General features: G+C 44.4%; 1 protein-coding gene across 2 annotated transcripts in view; it reads left to right on the forward strand.

Moving 5' to 3' along the window:
• Positions 1-235: 235 nt before the first annotated feature.
• Positions 236-24337, forward strand: part of LOC119967846 (NACHT, LRR and PYD domains-containing protein 3-like) — an 89381-nt gene continuing 65279 nt past the window's right edge. For both annotated transcript variants that reach the window (XM_038800889.1, XM_038800890.1), the window contains exons 1-3: positions 236-313; positions 15655-15729; positions 16433-16599. In XM_038800889.1, the coding sequence (XP_038656817.1) occupies positions 15687-15729; positions 16433-16599 (210 nt within the window). In that variant the 5' untranslated portion in view covers positions 236-313; positions 15655-15686. The remainder of the gene's footprint in view (positions 314-15654; positions 15730-16432; positions 16600-24337) is intronic.

Raw genomic sequence — 24337 nt, forward strand, 5'->3', positions numbered from 1 at the left:
GTGGTGGGGGTTTGACAACAACATGGGGTCCGGGGCCGGCACGAGGACAGCGGGGTTGGCGGTTGGAGCCTCGCCCCCAGCGCTGACGGTCTGAATGAACCAATAAACACAGAGGCGCGCGATCCTAACCGCCCTCCCGCATTTCAGTTTCAAACAACGGTAACGGCTCCCGCGCGCGGCCGCGGGCTAGTGAGCATGCGCAAACTGCTTTGGCCGGCCATCTTGTGCCGGCAGCGGTTACTGCGCCGGCGCAGTGTTGCAGCCGGCCGCCAATCCGGGGATTGTGGATGGAGCGAGTTGCTGTGTAAAAGCGGTAAGGAAGCAATGACAGCTGCAGCCTAATAGAGTATTCACACAGATTGGGACAGTATATTCTGCAGCATTTTATACAATTGATACACTGCATTTCAATAGTTTCATGGCGATAATAATCGGGTTCTGTAGATGAGGGAAAATGGCGAATGTTTGTTCAAATGCGGAAATCAAACACAAAAGTGGGATCGGGTCCAGGAAATTCAAGGCGCGCTTTCCAAATAAAAACACTGAGCAGAGAGGGAGAGAAGTTAATCTTTCCCAGAGCAGTGGAGGCTCAATCATTTTTAAGACGAGTGAGATTCTTGACTGAAAACAAGGTTCAGTAAGAAGTCTGACAACATCAGGTTAAAGTCCAACAGGTTTGTTTGGATTCGCTCTCCTTCAGAGCGCAGCTCCTTCCTCAGGTGAATGAAGAGGTCACCACTCCCACCGCAACCGAGGAAGGAGCAGTGCTCCGAAAGCTACTGATTCCAAACAAACCTGTTGGACTTTAACCTGGTGTTGTCAGACTTCTTACAGTGTCCACCCCAGTCCAACGCCGGAATGTCCACATCATGAAAACAAGGTTGAAAGTTTCTGGGAGGGATGGGAGTACAAAGTAAAATAAAGTTTGGGCTAATCAGCCTTGGTCTTGTCAATAAAGCAGCAGGCTGCAGGGGTCAGGTGGCTCACTTCCATCACTACTTTGTATGTTTGTATTTCGCACATGGGTGGGGGTAAAGTAGAAATCAGACAACCAAAATCATGATGGAGCCAGTGAGATCAGACAGTGTGTAACCCGGGGAGGATGGAGCCAGTGAGATCAGACAGTGTGTAACCCGGGGAGGATGGAGCCAGTGAGATCAGACAGTGTGTAACCCGGGGAGGATGGAGCCAGTGAGATCAGACAGTGTGTAACCCGGGGAGGATGGAGCCAGTGAGATCAGACAGTGTGTAACCCGGGGAGGATGGAGCCAGTGAGATCAGACAGTGTGTAACCTGGGGAGGATGGAGCCAGTGAGATCAGACAGTGTGTAACCCGGGGAGGATGGAGCCAGTGAGATCAGACAGTGTGTAACCCGGGGAGGATGTAGCCAGTGAGATCAGACAGTGTGTAACCCGGGGAGGATGGAGTCAGTGAGATCAGACAGTGTGTAACCCGGAGAGGAGGGAGCCAGTGAGATCAGACAGTGTGTAACCCGGGAAGGATGGAGTCAGTGAGATCAGACAGTGTGTAACCCGGGAAGGATTGAGTCAGTGAGATCAGACAGTGTGTAACCCGGGGAGGATGGAGTCAGTGAGATCAGACAGTGTGTAACCCGGGGAGGATGGAGCCAGTGAGATCAGACGGTGTATAACCCGGGGAGGATGGAGCCAGTGAGACCAGACAGTGTGTAACCCGGGGAGGATGGAGTCAGTGAGATCAAACAGTGTGTAACCCGGGGAGGATGGAGTCAGTGAGATCAGACAGTGTGTAACCCGGGGAGGATGGAGTCAGTGAGATCAGACAGTGTGTAACCCGGGGAGGATGGAAACATTGAGATCACTGAGGTAGAGATTGATTGTTAGGATTACTCAATAAGTCAATTTTGGTATTCTGTAACCAAAGTGTAGAAGCTAAATTAGATTATTGATTGCTGCGTTTAAATTTATCCATGTTTCCTGGAGTGGGATCTGGCACTTTTATTGTTCACTTTTATTGGTTGTCCCGTGAGCATAATGAGTCGACTTGAGCCGCTATACTTCTGCTGATGATGATGATGTTACCAAGATGGTGTAATGGAGATAACTGAAAGGGACACCCCAGATTCCTAATCTTGTTGATGAGAATGTTCACCTCATATTTCTGCTGTGTTCTTGCCAGTGGCGTCATTGTGGAGTATGGTGTTGGAGGTCGTTTATCTGCTGCTCTCGTGTAATTTTTACACCTATCTATACATCCTACATTCTGGTTAACCTTTCTCACAACCACACTCGATCTACTTTATGTTTCTGTAGTGAAAGGAGCACTGGGCAACCCAGGCATCCTTCCCACCCACTCCTCTAACCACCGTCTGTCCGACCTGTGACGGAGGTCATGCATTGACCCCCTCAGACACCTGTGAACACATTTATTTTTGTGTGAAGTTAAGTCATTCTCAACTCTGATCCATGGAGTAAAAAGATGTTAATTAGTTTTGACAGACTTCAATATTGCCAATTCAGAGTGTTCTTTTAGCTTGTCTCTTCCTAGTGCTTCCAGAGCCTGTGCTGCTCTTTCATGTTCCCAGATCCAAATATTCTTCTTTCCTTTGGTGATTGAACAGCCGTGTCAACCTTTAGTCTCTGCGCCACGATGAGCAACACCCAAAGTACTGAAAGCTCCAGGATCAGCACTGCTCTTTTCTGAAAGAAATACTCTGTCCTGCAGTTTGACACTCTTCCTGCCATCAGCTCCTCATCCCTGGCAGTGGACAGGTCAACCCCCATTGGTTCGGGCCTCACCACTCAAGCTGCTGATGCTGTTAATCACAGTGATTCCACATACCCTCATGATATGTTCTGAAATTAGCGTCAGTCCTCTGGTTTTGAGGCCTGTTGTTTAAATGGCTGTACAGATCTTGAAGGGCTCGGTAATTGCAGCAGAGCTTTGTCAGTATCAGAAACCTGGAATAGGATTAGAGTGGTTTCAACCAGTGCTCTGAGGGTACAGTATACTCCGACCATCCCTTCATGCACTGGTACCTGCAGTGTGAATGGACGCAGAACGAAACATTGCTGTATCTCCCAAAATACTTCCCTTCGTCCTCAGTGGGCGTTGGAACTCCGGCAGGGATGGTGGGGAGTGAGGAATTGGGTGTTGTTTGATTGATCAGAGCCCACTAATGGGAATAGAATCCTCCTGCAAATTTTTACTCCTGTCATCTCAATTGGTGACAATACCATTCCTGATCGCTCTTTTGTATTCCATCCTATTCATGTTCCCTTTCTGTAAAGGCCCACCTGCTTTTTTTGTCTCCCCGGCCAATATTTCCCCCCCCCCCCCCCCCCCCCCCCCCCCAGCCACATAACAAACTTTCAAATTCCCAATTAGCCTTCTATACTCCATTTGTTACAATGCTTCTGCACCTATCGATCTGTTCTATCATCTCCACCCTTGTCTCCAGTGAAATCCTTACTGTCTTACACTTTGAAATGACCCGGTCTCTAATCATGCACATTGGAAAGTTTTTGACAGACAAATGGTTCAGCCTGAATCACCAGATTTGATGTAATCATGCTAACCACTGCCAAGTCCTGCTTTTATGTCTCAAACCTGCTCCAGGAGCATTCCAGAATTCTAAAATAACTCCGTTTTTTCTTATCAGCCACAAGCTCTCTTTTGAACACTTCTTCATTTAATTTTCCAGCCTCAACAGCTCAAACAAGATGAGCAGTGAGCTTTTTGGTCATGGAGATTGTTTAGCTGCCTTTGCCTTTCCTTCTTGCTCACCAAGCCAAACCTTTCAACATCCTTCCCTTCCCCCACCCATCTCTTCCCAACCACATTATCCTCAAATAAGGATCTTGTTTATTTACATCTTCCCGCAAGTCTACTTTGAGTTACCTTGTTGATTACACCAACTCCAGCTCTTTGGGCCCTAGTCCCACTAAATACCTTTGCACCAAACCTCCCTTCTTAGGTTCCATGTTATCTAATATCATTAACTCTGTCATCTCAAGCACTGGATTATTCCCTGAAAATATTCCATCATAAACCCCTCATTAATAAACTCACAATTGAACCTTCCATAACTACAAACTGCTGTTAAATCTCCAATCTACCCTCCTCGCCTGTCTTTTTCATCATGGAATCACAGAATTGATACGGTGTAGAAGGAAACCATTCGGGCCATCGTGTCAGCGCCGACTCTCCGAATGAGCATTATGACGCCGCACCTCTGCATGTTATTTCTGTTCAAATAATCATCTGATGTCCTCTTCAGTGTCTCACTGGAACCTGCCTCCACCATCCTTTCAGACAATGTATTCCAGATCTTTTCACATCACATTTGCTTCTTTTGAAAATCACTTCAAATTTGTTCCATCTCGTTCTTGTTCCTTTTTCGAGCAGGAACAGTTGCTCCCTATTTACTCTGTCCAGCATCCTCTTGATTTTGAATATCCCTACCAAATTTCCGCTTAACCTTCTTCTCTCCAAGAAAATCGTCCCAACCTACCTCTTAGCTGAAGTTTCTCATTGCTGAAACCATCCATCTATACCTCTTCTGCGCTCTGTCCAATGCGTTCACATCCTTCCTGTAGGGTGGAGCCCAGACCTGTACAAAATACTCTAGCTGGGGTCCAACTAGTGTCTTGTATAAATTCAGCATCATCTCCTTGCTCTTGTACTCTGCTCTATAATAAACCCAGGATACAATATGCTTTATTAGCTGCTCTTTCCACCTGTTCTGACACCTTCAATGATCTATGGATATATACGGGCAGGTCCCTCTGCTCCTGCAGCCCCTTCAGAATTGTACCCCAACTTTATATTGTCTCCATGTTCTTCCTACCTCACACTTATTTTTTAAAAAAGTATTTTTATTCACGTTTTTAACATTTAAAAAAACATCACATCACAAAATAAACCCAGCACAAAACCCCCCTCGCTCCCCCCCCTTTCCGGCCAATCAATCCCCCCCAGTTGACGGTAACTAACTCCCCGAAATGCAGAATAAACTAACGGCATCTCTTGTGGATGCCCTTTTAGGGCAAACTTCACATCCTCAAATGCAAGAATTCCATTAGATCCCCCCACCACGCTGAGGCTCAAAGTGTAGAAGCTGAACTCCACCCCACTAGAACCCACCTGCGAGCTAAACCATCTGCCCCTGCTCCCGTCTGTAACTCCGGCAGGCCTGACACCCCAAATATGGCCCCGATCACCACCAACCCCCAAACCATCCTTTCCCAACTGCAACATCAAGCATAAGTAAAAACAAAAACTCAAGAAAAAGAGAAGAGAGATACACACAAAAGAAGAGAAAGATCAACACCATAAAAGTCAAAACTCATCTCAGTCCCTGTCCTTCAGCTTTCACAAACGCCTTTGTCTCTTCCATCGTCTCAAAGTAGAAGTCCTCAGAGATCAGGCAGCACGGAGTCATAGTGGTTAGCACCGTTGCCTCATGGCGCTGAGGTCCCAGGTCCGATCCCGACTCTGGGTCACTGTCCGTGTGGAGTTTGCACATTATCCCCGTGTTTGCGTGGGTTTCGCCCCCACAACCCAAAGATGTGCAGGGCAGGTGGAGCGACCACGCTAAATTGCCCCTTAATTAGAAAAAATGAATCAGGTGCTCTAAATTTTAAAAAAAAAGTCCTTAGAGTTGTGAGTCACCCTCAGCTTCGCCGGGTAGATCAACCGAAACCTCATGTTACTCTTGTATGATACTGCCTTCGCCCGGCCAAAGGCCGCCCCCCCTCCTCGCCAACTCCGCTGTAAGATCCTAGTATGTCCAAATACCAACGCCTTCTCAGCTCAGCTTCACCCATCTCAGCACCTTCACCTGATAGCTGTGGAAGCATACTATCACAGCCCTCTGTGGCTCATTTGTCTTCGATTTCTGCTGAAGCGACCAGTTGGCCCTGAGGGGTGTCCTCCTCTTCCCCCAGAAACATAGCGAACATCTCTCAAAGTATTCCGCCGGCCTCCATTCATCCATCCCCCTCAGGCAATCTAATGACCCTTAAATTCTGCCTTCGTGACCTGTTCTCCAGGTCCTCCACTTTTGGTTCAGCCCTAGATTGCTCTCCACCACCCTCCGCAGTGCCTCGCCCATCGAGGTGAACTGATCGCTATGCCTTCTACACCTCCTTCAACATCTTTCCTTGCTCCCGCACCTCCATCGATGTCTTTGCCAAAGCCTCCTTCATCGGGGCAAGAGTCTCCTCCACCCACTCCTTGAGCGAGATCATCATCTCTTTTCGATGCATATCAAAATGCTGGAGAACAGACGCTCAAAGCCCCCGCCATGACTCCGGCCAGCTTATCTACTGTAAAGGGCATGTGGCCCCACCCGACGGGCATGCACCCACCATCTTTCCTCCTCCTGGACTCAGTTGAAGTCACTGCTCACCCCCTTCTTTCCCTGATTCTTCTTCTGGAACTTTGACATCCTTCAGACTTTCCAACACCTACGATCCAAGATTGTTCCTGCAAACTGGGTACAAAGGGTCAACAACCAGACGCTCTAGCAGGAGCCACCCACTGTGCGACCTTCACCTACATGTCGCCACCAGAAGCCTCTCATAGTTCATGAGGGTAATGTTGCTGATGTGGTGTACACATCAAAAAGCATTCAATACAGTGCCATACAACAGACTTGTAAGAGTTACAGCTCATGGAATAAAAGGGAGAGTAGTAACATGGATTCAAAACTGGTTGAGTAACAGGAAGCAGAGAGTGATGTTCAATGGATATTTTTTGGACTGGACGGAAGTTTGCAGGGGTGTTCCCCAGGGGTCTGCACACTTCAACAACTATGTCCTTTTGACGTTCTACACTGGCCTCCATTTACAATACAGCCAAGTTTTGTATTATCTGTAAACTTTGAAATTGCCCCCTGCACGTCAAAATCTAGATCATTAATGTACATCAGGAAAAGCAAGGGTCTATATTGACCCCTGATTGGAATCCCTACAGATGCTGCCAGACTTTTTTTTAAATACAATTTTAGAGTACCCAATTCATTTTTTCCAATTAAGGGGCAATTTAGCGTGGCCAATCCACCTACCCTGCACATCTTTGGGTTGTGGGGGCGAAACCCACGCAGACACGGGGAGAATGTGTAAACTCCACATGGACAGTGACCCAGAGCCAGGATTGAACCTGGGACCTCAGCGTCGTGAGGCTGCAGCCAGATGCTGCCAGACTTGCTGAAATTTTCCAGCATTTTCCCTTTCGTTTCAGATTCCAGCATCCGCAGTAATTTGCTTTTATCCAGTGTAGATGATACACATGGCTGCAACTGTGTGTCAGTGATGGAGGGAGTGAATGTTTGTGAAAGGGGTACCAATCAAGCTTTGTCCTGGATGCTGTTACTGTTAAACGTCTTGGGTGTTGTTGGAGCTGCACTCATTCAGTTAAGTGGCGAGTATTCCATCACACTCCTGATTTATGCCTTGTAGATGGTGGACAGGCATTTGGGGAGTCAGGAGGAGAGTTATTTGCCACACAATTGCTAGCCTTTCAACTGTTCTGGTAACCATCTACACGAAGCACTGCAGGAACAAGGCTTCAGCAGCACCTTCCAAACCCACAACCGCTATCATCTAGAAGGACAAAGGCAGCAGGTTCCTGGGACACACAACCACCTGGATGTTTCCCTCAGAGTCACTCACCATTCTGACTTGGAAATATATCACGGTTCCTTCACTGTCGTTGGATCAAAATTCTGCAACTCTCTCCCGAACAGCACAGTGTGTTACACCTCAGGGACAACAGCAGTTCAAGAAGGCAGCTCACCACCACCTGAAGGGCAAATAGGGATGGCCAATAAATGCTGGCTAAGCCGGCGACCCCACCCCCCGCAGTCTCTAAATGAACAACAAAAAAAGGCCAGTTAGCCTAACAACCATCATTGGGAAGATGCTAGAATCCATTGCTGAAGAGGTAGTAGCAGGACACTTCAAAACTTATACTACATTCAAACAGTTAACATGGTTTTGTGAAAGGGAAATTTGTGTTTTCTGCGAGCTGATGGGATAGTGATAATGTCACTGTGGTGGCACAGTGGTCAGCACTGCTGCCTCACAAAACCAGGTGGGGTTGTGGGGATAGGGCAGGGGAGTGTGCTCTTTTAGAGAGTCGGTACAGAATTGCCTCCTATTCTCCTATGGATTCTCTTAACCCAGAAACCCAGGATGAAGCCCTTGAGATCCACATTGGTATCCCACCATGACATATATTAAAAATTGATTAAAAATCCCCGGCCAGCGACGCTCAGCAGGGCGGTTAAAAGGAACCAGTAGTTTTATATCTAGCTTTTCAAATCTCTTTTGATGTGGTACCACATAAAAGATTACTGCACAAGATAGAATGATTTACGCGTGCTAATAGAGAATTGGCTAACAGGAAACTGAGTTGGGATGAGTGGATCATTTTCAGTCTGACCATCTGTAACACATGGGTGTCGCAGTGATCAGTGCTGGGACCTCAATTATTTATAATCTATATCAATGACTTGGATGAAGGGACTGACTGTATTGCAGCCATATTTGCAGATGGCACAAAGAGAGGTTGGAAAGAAAGTTGAGAGGAGGATGGAAAGGGCCAGATTTACGTTGAAAGGACTCTGAAACTATTTTTAAATTGCAGGAGGGTTCCAATTCCAATATTCCTGCCCCCAGCACCCCCACTTTTCAGTGTTGTAGGCGAGGGTGCATATGGTAGCTTGAATCTTTATTTCAGATTTGGCAGGCTCCATAGTTGGGGTACGGTAAGCATCTCTTCAGCCCAATTTTCTGTGGACCTGGGCCAGCTTCTCCATTGCTTGTGCTTCACAGCCCCTCCAAGAAGTCATGATTCAGGAATATTTTGAAAAATAAGTTCAAAAGGCCTTACCCATGCTAACTTGTATCTTTCCACCCACCCCTCATACCCTCCATGGTATTTCAGGCCCCCAACCCACCACATTGGCTTCTCACTCCATGCTACCTCGTGGTACCTTCAAGCCCATTCACCGAGTGTACACTCTGTACAGAACCAGTGAACCATACTGTAACAATAACATGCTTAGAACACTCATTCATACCTTTGTTTCTAAAACACTGCTGTTACAACCTTATGACTTTCTGTGTTGACATGAACCTACCTATGCACCAATTAGCATATGCCCACTTGAAACTTATCATCATTCTCCTCACAATACGTTTTGTGTCATCTGCAGACTTTGAAAGTGTGCCCTGTACACTCGAGCCAAAACCTTTAATATACTTTCAAGCGCAGTGGTCTCAGTAGTGACCCTGGGAAAACCCACTGGATATCCTTTTGTCCAGAAAGCAACAGTTAATTACTTCCCTCTTTCCTGTGATTCAGTCAATTTTCTATTTATCACTGTCCTTTTTTACCCCAAGGAATTCAATTTGCTGACAAGCCTGCTATGTGGCACTTTGTTAAAAACATCTTCTGATTAGATATCACATCACTACAAGAGCAAATATAAATTGATCAGAGGGAGCCAGTATAGCTTTATTAAGGTATGTCATGTGTGCCTAATCCAATAGATATCTTTGAGGAAATCACGAAAAAGTTTGACAAATGAGTAATTTACTTGGATTTCAGGAAGACTTTTGAGAATGTTCCTCATAAAACATAATGGCTAAAATGACAGTTTAAGAAATTGGAGGCAGCCTTTTGACTTGGGCGAGGATTCTGAAGCATGGTCGGGGGAGGTTTTCCCACAGCTGATGCAGTGAGCCATTGGCTGCTGGGAGGGTCTTTGATTCCACTGACGTCTATAGTCTTTCAAGTGGTTTAGGTCAGGTGGATTGGCCGTGCTAAAATTACCCCTTAGTGCAGGTTAGGTGGGGTCGTAGGGTGGTGTGGGGCAGGAGAGTGGGCCCAGGTAGGGGGCTCTTTCAGAGGGTTGATGCAGAATCGATGGGCCAAATGGCCGCCTTCCGCACTATCGGGATTCTATGCTTTTTGCCTGGCTTGCCAGCCCTTTGCGAAGGAAGCCACAACAAAGGGTCAACAGACTGGATGACCCTCCGGGCAGGAAGAGCTGGAAAATCCTGTCCTTGGATTTGAAATAGTAATGGAATTAAGAGACAGAATAGGGGAGGAGAGAGATATTCACGGCATGCTCCCAAATTGCAGAATTCTATCTTGTGTTACACTGATTCAGATGATCGGGGAATGATCTGATGAATGCATTTGAAATGCTGGAATGATAGTGATAACTATTCCTTTTGATGGAAAACTAAGAGCATGGTGACATTACCCTGAAGTAGTGCCTGGCCATTTAGGAGGGAAATTGGAAAATCACAATTCTTTTTACATAAAGGATTGAAGACATCTTGAAATGCCTGTTCCCAAAAACCTGAGGAATTTCCAGTATTTTGTTTTTATTTCACATTTCAAGAGTGTTTTTCAAGAGAATGAAATACTTTGAATTGTAGCCATTGTCAAGATGTAATAATTGTAGCAGTTTGTTTGCAGACAGCAGGTTTCCGCAGTGTAATACTTGTACGGTCATCTGTTTTTGTGATGTTGGTAAGATACAGGTTGGCCAGGAACACCAGGGATAACTCCCCTGTTGTTCTTTGAAATAGTGACGTGCGATTCTTTATGTCCTCATGAGAGGGTAGACATCATGGGAGATTTAATGTCTCTCTTAAAAGACGTTAAACTATTGACTCTGTTTTAAAATTTTATGCCAGCAGATGCATAAACCCACCATTTATCCTCCAAATCCACTCACCAGTAAAGATGAACTTGTCCTTTTTTAAGTTATGATACAAAACAGCAGTAGATTGAAACAAGGGAAAAGGCGGAAGGAAGAGTTCAGCTGAAGATAAATATTTGGGGGATGATTGGGCTGTCGCTCAAGGTTGTGCCTCTGGCCAAGGGAATCCTGGTGACGCACAGTGAGGAAACAAAAGAGTAAAAAATAATGGGTGGGATTCTCCATTGCAGGTCTCCCTGCTATGGCTGCTAGCGAGGACAGAGAATTTAGCCATACCGCCCTAATGGTGGGATTCTGTACTCTTGCCACTTGTCAATACGATTTCCCATTGAAGCCACACCACATCGCCGGGAAACCGGGACCACAGAATCTCGCTACCAGGGCACGGTTGGAGAATCTCTCCTCGTATCACAATCCATGCCTTGTATCTCAGATCAGATTATGGTTTGATGTTTATTGCAGTTTAATACTCACTCTGAAAACAAGGAATATCCATCCTTTTTATATATACTACACAATAGTGTAGGGCGGCACAGTAGCACAGTGGTTAGCACAATTGCTTCACAGCTCCAGGGTCCCAGGTTTGATTCCTGGCTTGGGTCGCTGTCTGCGGAGTTTGCACATTCTCCCAGTGTGTGCGTGGGTTTCCTCCGGTTTCATCCCACAGTCCAAAGATGTGCAGGTTAGGTGGATTGGCCATGCTAAATTGCCCTTGGGTTAGGTGAGGTTATTGTTTTACAGGGATAAGGTAGAGGTGTGGACTTAAGTGGGGTGCTCTTTCCAAGAACTGGTGCAGACTCGATGGACCGAATGGCCTCATTCTGCACTGTAAATTCTATGATTCTATGACTACTGCACAGGAGTAACCTTTACTTAATAATGTGAAGTACCTGCAGCAAATTTAAAATGGTGCATCTAACTGTGGCCAGTCAGTTGGTAAGCGCAGCAATTGATATTTAGGTGTAGTTTATTTGAGCACCGAATGGTTAATATGCTTATGAGATAGCCTTTCCCTCAACTCACTGACGAGACACTGTCTGTTGGCTCTGAGCTCAAAGTGCAAATATTAGGAAACTGACAGGAATTTTAGTACAAAATGTCCGGAGGGAAAGGCAACAATTAATCTGCAACAGGGTGTCAGTTTCACTGAACTTCCCCTGAACAAAATGAGACAAAATTCAAGTTATACCTAACTTTGTTCACAATTAATTAGTTGTGAGTTGTTAGACTAGTTAGATTTGATTTGACCAGAAAGGACACTCCCTGTTCTGAAGCAAGTCAGGAATGCTGGTTTTAGCACAGTGGGCTAAACAGCTGGCTTGTAATGCAGATCAAGGCCAACCGCACAAGTTCAATTCCTGTACCGGCCTCCCGAACAGGTGCCGGAATGTGGCGACTTGGGGCTTTTCATAGTAACTGCATTGACGCCTACTTGTGACAATAAGCGATTATTATTATTATGTTTTACTTGAAATCCACCCTGAGGGCTGGCAGCTTTCACAGAGGGCGGAGCTCAGAATATTACAGAACAACAAACATAAAATTCACAATATGACTTGTCAAACGAGGAACTGAAGTTGATTGGTTATTTCAGTACAAAAAGGATATAACTTCTGAAATCTACACTGATATCAAGGGACAGAAGATCCCAGCTTTGATTTAAGGAAAGGTTAGTGTAGTTGCAAAACCCTTTCCTCTACTTTTTAAAAATAGAGTACCCAATTTTTTTTTTCCAATTAAGGGACAATTTGGTGTGGCCAATCCACCTACCCTGCATATCATAGAATTTACAGTGCAGAAGGAGGCCATTCGGCCCATCGAGTCAGCACTGGCTCTTGGAAAGAGCACCCTACCCAAGCCCACACCTCCACCCTATCCCCATAACCCAGTAACCCCACCCAAAGGGCAATTTTGGTCACTAAGGGCAATTTATCATGGCCAATCCGCCTAACCTGCACATCTTTGGACTGTGGGAGGAAACCAGAGCACCCGGAGGAAACCCACGCAGACACGGGGAGAATGTGCAAACTCCGCACAGACAGCGACCCAAGCCAGGAATCGAACCTGGGACCCTGGAGCCGTGAAGCAATTGTGCTAACCACTATGCTACTGTGCTGCCCTTTGGGTTGTGGGGGTATCTTTGGGTTGTGGGGGTGAAACCCATGCTGACACGGGGAGAATGAAAACTCCACACGGACAGTGACCCGGGGCAAGGATTGAATTGTCCCTCAGTGTACCCGAACAGGCCCCGGAAATTGCCGACTTGGGGATTTTCACAGTAACCTCATTGCAGTGTTAATGTAAGCCTACTTGTGACAATAATAAAGATAATTATTATGTCATGTAACAAGCACCTATCCTTCTGTTGAACTCTGTTCGTGGTTTCTTTCCTCCTCTCCCTAAACTCATCTGTCATGCAAGTCCCTAGTCATAATTCCCCATGTAACGAGTGTATCTACGTCCCTTCATTCAGGTTTCATCTTTTGTCTGTTTTGAGTTATGTCCTTTTTCAATGTTTGAAATGCTGTGGATTTTGTGTTTAAAACATTAGATAACTGACTTTTACAAGAGTTGGATTCCCCAGCCGTTGGGCTTCCCTGTTCCTGTCACCAGTACATCCCTGCCCACAGGGTTCCTGGTGGGATGGGGTGGCTGCAATGGTAAATTCCATTGGCAAGTGGCAGGAAGTTAGAATTCTGAGCAGCGGGCCATCAAGAAACACACGGCTGGGACACCAGAGAATCCAGCCCAAGTTCTCAGACTTGATTATGAATTAATGCCATTGAGAAATGACTGAGCTTAGAATGAACCACTTTCCCATGGCGGGGGGATGAAAGAATACAAGTATGAGCACACAGTGAGACACATGCACAAGTGGAGAATTTTGATGCTAAATCAATTGTCAAATCTACCCAATTATACTTTTTATGCCATTTTAAAATTTTATGAAGAGATTCTATAAATCAGTACTGTCCAGTACCTTATTGTTTAAAATTGCAAGATTTATAATAGTTACATAATTTATGACATTCTATATTTGTGTTAATAATAGCTGTCATGTGAGAGTATCTTTAAGAAATGGGTGTTTATCGAATAGCTGTAGCGGGTATACCTTTAAGAAATGGGTGTTTATTAGATAGCTGCAGTGATGTCAGAGAGTGGGTGAAGCTAGGCTGTCTGTCTGTTTTTACTTTTGCTTTGGGCTTGCAGCCACAGGGTGTGTTTTAGTTTTGTTTTGAGAGCTGGATAGCTAGTCCTAGCAAGAAGGTGTATTGGTCTCTCTGAAATCTAAAGACTATCTCCAGATTCTTTCGTGATTTAAAAATAATACCTGTTTCTGTAGCGAAGTTAAACCTGATGTCTTTCTGTAAAAAGGTTTTTTTTTGTCTTTTGGATGTTGCAACGAAAGATTAAGAGTTACTTATAGAGTACTGTATGCTTTGGGGGATTTATTGGTGTTGATAGTTGTTAAGATGTTTGCTGTGGGTTTATAAAGTGTTAACTGGTTTCATAAATAAACATTGTTTTAATTTAAAAGTACTGTCAATTTCTGTTGCATCACGCCTATAAAGTAGGCCCGTGTGTTCACCGTAACTACAATCTATTAAAAGTTGTGGGTCAGGTGAACTCCATGATACACTTTGGGGTTCTCTAAATCCTGGCCAATAACAAAGCTGAACAGTGGTAAATGTCCTGAGCTCCTGTAATGTTCTTTGGCCAGGAGCTGATGTGAATTGCGCTTTCACATAGCCGTTCGTCAGTCCAGAAGTAAAACACTCGAACATGTCAGTAACGAATATTTGTTTATTCACGGCCGGGACAAATCTCTAAGTAGTCGGGGAACCACCTTCGAGAAGTGCCAAAGTCCCAGAGTACGGACTGTCCCTTTATACAATCACAGCTTAGAGGTGGTCCCCTTAAATTCCTAGATACACCAATGATTTGGCAAGGATCCAGAACATGTACTTATATAGAGTTGTTTTTCCTGAGGTAGGGTGGTGACTATGACATCACTAATACTGCTGCTGCTAACGGTTTTCTTATCCTATCCGTCCATCAGGTCCAACTTCCTTATCTCCTTCCCTCTCGTGCTCCTGAGTCAGCTCTTTCACATTCCAATGCCCATTGTCTCAGTTAACAAGGTTGTACACACTCATCTTTGCTGTCTCTGCACTAACAAGTACAGAGAGCTGTTCTCATTTCATTCCCTCAACCCTTTAACATCCTTTTCACAGATATATTTCAGAACTGTAATATTTCGTACAGACAGCAAGGTTAAAACAAGACAATAAATGTAATCCACTTCCACACTGACACCTTGAGAAATATGGCAACCTATTCAAATGGAACTAAGCAGGATACTTCACCATGGACACAAGGACAGTGTCATTGCCTATAGATTCACCTGGGATGACACCCAGCCATATATTGTGTCTGTAAATCAATATTACAGTCATCATATAATGACATCAGAGCTAATTTCAAAATAAATCAACAAATTAAAAATATTAAACACAATCTGTGAATGAAAATAAGAACACGTCATCAGATTGTTTTAATTTCTCAATGATCATCCAATTCACATTTCACCGCAGAATATTCTCCTCCTCGAAAATATGTCTGGTTTTGGCCCGGGTTGCATGAGTAAATCTTACCCCACACTTTCCTGGTACAGAGTTTCTGCCAATTGGAGCATATCTGAAACCAGGTTGTGGAGATCAGCAGGACTCACTGAATTTTACTGGGCAGCTGTTTCTGTCACAGCGATTGTGGAGGGTTGATGGTAACATTCAGAAAATGCTCAATCCCACAGCTAACAGTTGTTGTACTGATCCAGGGGGAGGGACTAACATCATGTTTATCGAGGAAATTATCCTCCTCAAACTGATATTTCGGACTAATCTTCCTGTTAATATTATATTTTTTACAGGGCATCCTAATCTCGGAACAACTGTCACTACCATGGCTGAAGATGCAAACGTAGGAGGGGATCCAACATCGACAGGTAGTTTAATAAAATTCTTTAAAATATGATTTATTTCCTGATTTTGTAATATTATGAGCAAGGGAAGAGATTTTGAAATCATAAAAAATGAAATCAATTGGCAAATAAAACAAATGCCACCCACTGAGGATTAATTGTAATGCTTTACTCTCGGAGTACACAATGTCAAGGTTTCGCCCATAACTCTATTTATCCAAGGTGAAAGCATTGTATGCTTTCAGGGAGGAGTTAAATTTAGCTGTTGGGGCTAAATGGGGTCAAAGGATATGGGGAAAAGTGGGAACAGGTTACTGAGTTGGATGGTCAGCCATGATCACGTGAATGGCAAAGCAGGCTTGAAGGGCCGAATGGCCTACACCTGCTCCTATTTTCTATGGGCTGAATTCTGCGCTATCAGAATGCTCCATTTTGCCAGCAGCCCTGGGGTTTCCCAGCAGCGTGGGGATGCCCCACAATGGGAAACCCCATCGACCAGCCACTGAAACGGAGAATCCCGACGCCGAGCTGAACCAGCCAAACTACCAGCCCATAAAATGAAGCCTTGTTAAGATGAAATCAGAAAGATTGGTGGAACGTTGCAGGTTTGTCTATGGATTATCAGAGAGTGTTCGATAATGTGACTCCCTGATGTTATTTGGGGAAGAGTATTGGAGCAGACTGGATAGAAAATAAATCATGTTTCATTTTCTTTATTTTATCACAGATCAAAACTTTCCAAATAATGAATTCTTGACAAAGTGCAATGAGTACCAGCTGTTCCAGTCGACAAAATTGTACCGGGACAGACTAGAACAGGCAATTGAACAGGTGGTGGATGAAATCAGCTTGTTGTTAACAAAGGAGAAGCATTTAAGTAAACATGAGCATCAGGTAAGTTGGTGGGGCAGAGAATGGGTTTTAATTATTTACCTTGTGGTTGGTTTTCCTGGAAACCCACTGATGGGAAACTCTTCCCTGCTCCAGCAAAATGTCCCGCAGTTATTTGATGCTCAAAGGAACATTAATTTGTTTGAGCCAAGTTTGCTGTTCCCATTTGGAGGGAGATTCCTGCCTCTGAATACTCCTGACCAATCAGTTAGTTGACTATGACAGTTCCTCTGGTTCCAGGAGCAGGAGAAGAGGCAATCAGAAATGTGGTATCATTCCTTCCCCCCCCCCCCCGAGGTCCTTGCAGGCTAAACTGTTGAGCGTCCCCCATTTCTCAGTTGGAGGCAGTGACGTCGTGATATTGTCATTAGACCAGTAATCCAGAGACCCAGGTTAATGCTGTTGGGCGAGGGGTCAATTCCACCGTAGCAGATGGTGAAATTTGAATTCGATAAAAATGTGGAATTGAAAGTTTCATGACCATGAAGCCATTGCCGATTGTTGCATAAACCCATCTGGTTCACTATGTCCTCCAGGGAAGGAAATCTGCCGTCCTTGCTTGGTCTGGCCTACCAACCAGGCCCACCCAGCGATGTGGTTGACTCATGACTAAACCCCTCTGAAATGGCCTAGAAGGCCACTCAGTTCAAGGGCAATTGGGGATGGGCAACAAATGCTGGCCCAGGCAGCGATGCCCACATCCCAAGAACGAATTAAAAAAATTCACGTCTCTCCCTCCCCCATCCAGTGTACTTCCTCACACAAAATCAAAAAATTGAAGCCAGGGTGAGAAGTGGCAAATATTTGGCTATTTAACTGCCTCAATTGGCATGAGGGAGGGTGGGCTTCCTGCCTCATGTTAAATCTCCAGGCGCTGGTCGGCAGGAAAGTCACCAACATTATTTTGAAGTTCCCCCTCCCAGCTGCCAGCAAACCTGTTAATAGGCGACTGTAAAATTCTGTCTTTTGAAATGAAGCACCCTTAGGGAGCAGTGGCCACAATATGATAGAATTTATCCTGCAGTTTGAGAGGGAGAAGCTGGAATCAGATGTAACGATATTACAATTAAAGAAGGGTAACTACAAAGACATGAGGGAGGAGCTGGCCAGAGTTGATTGGAAAAGGAGTCTAGCAGGGAGGACAGTGGAACAGAAGTGGCAGGAGTTTTTGGGGGTTATTCGGGATGCACAGCAGAAATTCATCCCAAGGAGGAGGAAACATGCGAAGGGGAGGACGAGGCATCCATGGTTGACGACCGAAGTCATGGACAGCATAAAAGCAAAAGAAAAAGCATACAAAGTGGCGAGGATTAGTGAGAAGCCAGAGGATTGGGAAGCCTTTAAAAGCGAGCAGAGGACAACTAAAAAAGCAATAAATGGAGAGAAGATGAAATATGAGTGCAAGTTAGTTAGTAATATAAAAGAAGAGAGGAGGAGTTTTTTGTTTCAATATATAAAAGGTAAGAGAGAGGGGAAACTAGACATTGGACCACTGGAAAATGTAGTTGGAGAAGTAATAATAGGAAACAAAGAAATGGCAGAGGAACCGAATAGTTACTTTGCATCAGTCTTCACGGTGGATGACACCAGTGGGATGTCAGAACTCCAGGAGAATCAGGAGGCAAAGGTGAATGCAATGGCCATCACTAAGGAGAAGGTTCTGGGGAAACTGAAAGGTCTGAAGGTGATTAAGTCACTTGGACTGGATGGACTACACCCAAGGGTTCTAAAGAGATAGCTGAGGAGATTGTGGACGCATTAGTGGTGATCTTTCAGGAATCATTGGAGGCAGGAAGGGTCCCAGAGGACTAGAAAGTGGCTAACAAAACTGTTTAAGAAGGGAGGGAGGCAGAAGACGGGAAATTATAGACTGGCTAGCCTGACCTAGGCCATTGGTAAGATTTACGAGTCCATTATTAAAGTTGATATTGCGAAGCACGTGGAAGTGCATGGTAAAATAGGACTGAGTCAGCACGGCTTTGTCAAAGGGAGGTTGTGTCTGACAAATCTGTTAGAGTTCTTTGAGGAGATAAGAAGGAAGTTAGACAAAGGAGAACCAGTGGATGTGATTTATTTAAATTTCCAGAAGGCCTTGACAAAGAACCACATAGGAGATTGTTTAATAAGTTAAGAGCCCATGGTGTTATGGGTAAGATCCTGGCATGGATAGAGGATTGGCTGACGAGCAGAGAGTGGGAATAAAGGGGTATTTTTAGGATGGCAGCTGGTGACTAGTGGTGTGCCTCGGGGGTCTGTGCTGGGACCACAACTTTTCACAATATACATTAATGATCTGGAAGAAGGCACTGTTGATATATTTGCAGATGATATAAAGATCTGTAGAGGAACAGGTAGTATTGAGGAAGCAAGGGGGCTGCAGAAGGATTTGGACAAGCTAGGAGAGTGGGCAATGAAGTGGCAGATGAAATACAACATTGAAAAGTGTGAGGTTATGCACTTTGGAAGGAGGAATTTAAGCATAGACTATTTTCTAAATGGGGAAATGCTTAGGAAATCAGAAGCACAAAGGGTCTTGGGAGTCCTTGTTCGCGATTCTCTTGAGGTTAACGTGCAGGTTCAGTCGGCGGTTAGGAAGGCAAATGCAATGTTAGCATTCATGTCAAGAGGGCTAAAATACAAGACCAAGGATGTACTTCTGAGGCTGTACAAGGCTCTGGTCAGACCCCATTTGGAGTATTGTGAGCAGTTTTGGGCCCCGTATCTAAGGAAAGATGTGCTGACCTTGGCAAGAGGAGGTTCACAAGAATGATCCCTGGAATGAACAGCTTGTCATATGAGGAATAGTTGAGGACTCTGGGTCTGTACTCATTGGAGTTTAGAAGGATGAGAGGGGATCTTATTGAAACTTGCAGGATACTGCGAGGCCAAGATAGAGTGGACATGGTGAAGCTGTTTCCACTTGTAGGAAAAACTAGAAGCAGAGGACACAATTTCAGACTAAAGAGCCGATCCTTTAAAACAGACGAGGAGGAATTTCTTCAGCCAGAGGGTGGTGAATCTGTGGAACTCTTTTCCACAGAAGGCTGTGGAGGCCAATTGACGGAGTGTCTTTAAGACAGAGATAGATAGGCTCTTGATTAATAAGGGGATCAGGGGTTATGAGGGGAAGGCAGGAGAATGGGGATGAGAAATATATCAGCCATGATTGAATGGCGGAGCAGACTCAATGGGTCGAGTGGCCTAATTCTGGTTCTACGTCTTATGGTCTTGTTACCAGTGGCTATATTAATGTTTGTGCAAAGGAAAGGGGAATGATTTGGGTATAACTCCAGTGTGGACTAAAAACAACCAGAAACAGTTCTAGTAGGACTGGGAAAAGGAGAAACCAGAGGCAGCAGGTAGAGATTTTGGGGAAAGTCAGAGTTAATCAATTTGCAAAGCAGATAAAGGGAGTTACTGAATGGATAGATAACAATAGTCAAATGGTCATCTGTAGAAGTGAAAAGCATTTGTGGAAACTGAGCAAAACAGAAAATGGATAAACTCAAGCCAACCAGAAACAAACTGAGAAAATTGAAAACCTTTGTATTTTTTCCCAATTAAGGGGCAATATGGTGTGGCCAATCAACCTGCCCTGCACATCTTTGGGTTGTGGGAGTGAGACCCGCCCTTAGAAAATTGAAAACCTAATGCTATGCAGTATTTATACATTTTACGGCAAGAGTTGTTGTGTTCTACTAAGGGCGGTACAGTGGTTAGCACTGCTTCTTCACAGTGCCAGGGACCCGGGTTTGATTCCGACTTTGGATAACTTTGTGTCGAGTTCTCCCAGTGTCTGCGTTGATTTCCTCCGGATGCTCCGGTTTCCCCTCACAGTCCAAAGATGTGCGGGTTAGGTGGATTGGCCATGCTAAATTGCCCGTAGTGTCCTAATAAAAAAAGTAAGGTTAAGGGGGGGTTGTTGGGTTACAGGTATAGGGTGGATACGTGGGTTTGAGTAGGGTGATCATGGCTCGGCACAACATTGAGGGCCGAAGGGCCTGTTCTGTGCTGTACTGTTCTAAATGTGCAGATTAGGTGATTGGCCATGCTAAATTGCCCCTAAGTGCTCAATGGTTAGAGAAGGTTACAAGGATAGGACAGGGGAGTGGGCCTCGGAGGGTTTTTTTTTGGAGGGTCGGTGCTGACTTGATGGGCTGAATGGCCTCCCTCTGCACTGTAGAAATTCTATTCTAAGGGTTTGGTCTTGAACTGAGATTTTGATCGTATATCCCTAAAAATCACAGATAATGTAGTCTTCCACCTCTGTAATATTGTCTCCCTTATCTTAGTCTATCAGCTGATGAAACACTTTTCTGTGCCTTTGCCACCTTTAGTTTTGATTATTTTAGTAATCTCATTACTGACTATCCTTCACCCATCATAAACTTCACCACATCCAACCTGTTCTGCTACCTGTACCCTATCCCACTGGACTGCTGGTTCCACCTCAACGACCTGTGTTCGTTCAAACTTAGTGTCGCATGGTCTTCAGGTGACTCCAATTTAAAGTTTTTTCCTCCAGTTTAATTCCATTTTAGGACCTTATTCTCAACCATTGTTTTGTGGCTCGCTTGTGCCTCCCCACTCCCCCTGCTCTATTGGTTGCTGGCTTAAAACAGGTCCTGGAACAATTTGGTGAATAGTTTCCACATTTTCTGAAGCCCTCTTCCGACCCACGGATGGTGAATTTTATTTTATCCTGTTGGAGGAATTCCGACAGGTCGGACAGCCAGTTTGCAGCTTTGGATGATGCTGCTGATCGCCAGCTGAGTAGGGTTATTTGGCGGGCAATTAGGGATGCAAAGGATAGGGGGTCGGTCCCCCTCCCCATGACCCCTTCCCCTTAAGAGTTCTGGTTCTTCTGAGACCCCAAAGACCGCCACTTTGAGCATGGCTCCACCCTCACTCCCACAACCTTGAACATTGCCTCAAAAAAGGTTGTCCAGAACCCAACAAGTCTGGGGAAGGCCTAGAGCATGTGGGTTTGGATGACCGGGCCTCCCTGGCACCGTCACATTTGTCCTCCACCTCTGGGGAGAACCTGTTCATTCGGGTTCTGGTTAGGTGTGCCATCTTTACCTGCATTAGACGGCAGTTATATTTTTATGGTTTAATAGAAATAACATTGTTAAAGACATGATGGGTATTTGTATACCTATAAATGGAGATAGCTGGGACATTGGAGTGACATTGATAGTTAACTAAGATAATCAATGCACTCCACTCCCCGTGTCTGCGTGGGTCTCAACCCCACAACCCAAACATGTGCAGGGTAGGTGGATTGGCCACGCTGAATTGCCCCTTAATTGGAAAAAATGAATTGGGTACTCGACATTTTTTGTTTTAAAAATGAAGGGAGAAAGGCAATCATCAAGGCTGAGGTTTTGTAGAAAATTCAGAGAGTCCTCAGAAATGCATTTTAATCCAGAATATATGGCCTATTACAAAAGAGAAGACCTGAATTAGGGAATAGGTAGTGATGGAAAAGAGCAATTTTTGCACTAGGAAGGATCAAAGGTGAAGATGATGCCAATCGGCCAGAAGGAATTGTACTGGTCGCCAGAAGTTTTAGTCCAGAGGTGCATATTCTAGTTGCAGACTCATTCAGTTTGCTGTATTCAACCCTGAGTGTACATCCACAGTATGTGAAATGGATTGGTTAAAGAGCTGCATGGATTCTCTAAATATTAAAGATCAAAGTGTGATTTCACAATATGAAAGTTCTAAACTGTTCAGGGACAATAACACATTATGATCACTAAAGAGAGTGATGATTCCATGTAACATTGCTGGAATACAGCTGTATCAGTGCAGCTATAGTATCCAGTGAAATACCCTTACTATTGAGGAAGTAGTCTATGGAAAAAGATTGAAATGAAATTAGATATGGAGTACAATAAGGCAATCATTTTTGGAAAATCTGTAGACTTAGACAGTATACAGTTGGAGCATTAGACAGTATACAATAATGCTCCAATTGTATCTCCTTAACAAGAACTAACACCCTTAGGGAGCAGTGGCCACAAGGCAACTTGTTTAAAAACTACATCAGCAGTTTGTCCAAGCATCTCATCATCAGTTAAACATTTTATTAGGGGATGCAGGTGTAACGGATGATGACTATAGTAAACTTAGAAAATGTAGGAGGAAATTATCATGGCCTGTACTGATTCTGCCAGTAGCAAGACACATTAATAACATTGTAAAAATAGACTTAAAGGCATGAGACCAAGACAAAACCATTTTCTCTTGTATTTTGTGGCATAGCAACTCGATTAAGCATGTCAGAGTAATATATAGTGTAAGGACTCTTCCTGTTGATTCCTTTATTTCCCATTCCTTTCACTTCGTTGTTATCATTTTTGATTCATGGATATTTAATGGACATATATCTTTAAGTTGAGGAGAGGAAATGAGAAACTCAAAAACTTCAAACTAGTACACTATACGGTGAAGTTTTAGATTTTGAACAGAACTCAGACTTTCTGGCACCTGAGAGATTGGAGAGATTCGGTTTGATTGGTTGGCTGATGGCCAATGAATTGGCCAAATACCATATTTTGCCTGGCAACAGACAACGATTGGGTTCAGCTAGGTGGGGTTTTCAGACTGAGGGAGAAAAGTCCCTAGACGCTGCGAGAAGAAGCTGTGAGTTGCTCTTTTGCTCTCGCTCTTTGTTTTGGAATCTGATGAGAAGTGTTGCAATCCTGATGAATCTGCAGTGAAAACCATTACAGACTGAAAGCAAGAACATCCAACTGAAGGCCTAGACTAAGAAGAAAGATGTACTGGAAGATGTCCATCTGAAACAGACTTTTACCCTTTCGCTTTTAGTGATATTTTCTTTACCCCCTCTTTCCTCTCTGTCTGTCTTGTGAGTGCGTAGAGGGTGGGGCAAGTTAAAGAAGGTGGGTTAGGAATTAGATAATAGTTAATCAGTTGTATTTGCTGCCTATTTAGATATTGTTAAATTGTGTTTAAATTTACAAGCCTTGTGACTGTAGTTACTGGGCAGTCAAAGACAAAGACTTTGGGTATTTTCTAAGAATGAATAGTTAATTTCAATTTGACTCTGGGTCAAGTGAATTTGGAATTGATTGCACACTAGTCCTGGGTGTTGTAACAATAGTTAAGAGAAATGGTAATTGTGGACAGAATAATGGAAAAATGGATAGGAACTGGATTGGGAGCACCAGCAAAGCTCTTAATGGCAATGGGGCATTTGTCAATAATAATTAAAAAGCATGTGTAAAAGTATGAACAGCGCAATACTGAACACAACAGCAGAAAGTTCCTTTCGCAATGTGATTTATGGAAGAAATCATTCCGCAATTGATGCGATGCATCACAAAATCTTAGAAACATAGAAAATAGGTGCAGGAGGAACCTATTCGGCCCTTTGGCCTGCTCCACCATTCATGATGACCATGGCTGTTCATTAAACTCAGTAACCTGTTTTCCTCCTCTCCCCACCCCCTCCCAATGTCCTTTGATCCCTTTATCCCCAAGAGCTATGTTCTTGGAAACATTCATTGTTTTGGCCCCAACTGCTTTGTGCGGTTAGCTGACGACCATCCGAGTTATTAACTGATATGATACTGGTATGGCGAGTCCATGTGAAGAATTCATTTAAATTGGTTGAGATTTATAATTCCTAACGATTGGTTTATGGGGGAAATCAAAAATAAATCTTTGCTGATGTGGGATCATTCCCTGGTCTTTGTAGGAACTACAACTG

Source organism: Scyliorhinus canicula, chromosome 6, assembly GCF_902713615.1.
Source record: "Scyliorhinus canicula chromosome 6, sScyCan1.1, whole genome shotgun sequence".
Taxonomy (NCBI): Eukaryota; Metazoa; Chordata; class Chondrichthyes; order Carcharhiniformes; family Scyliorhinidae; genus Scyliorhinus; species Scyliorhinus canicula.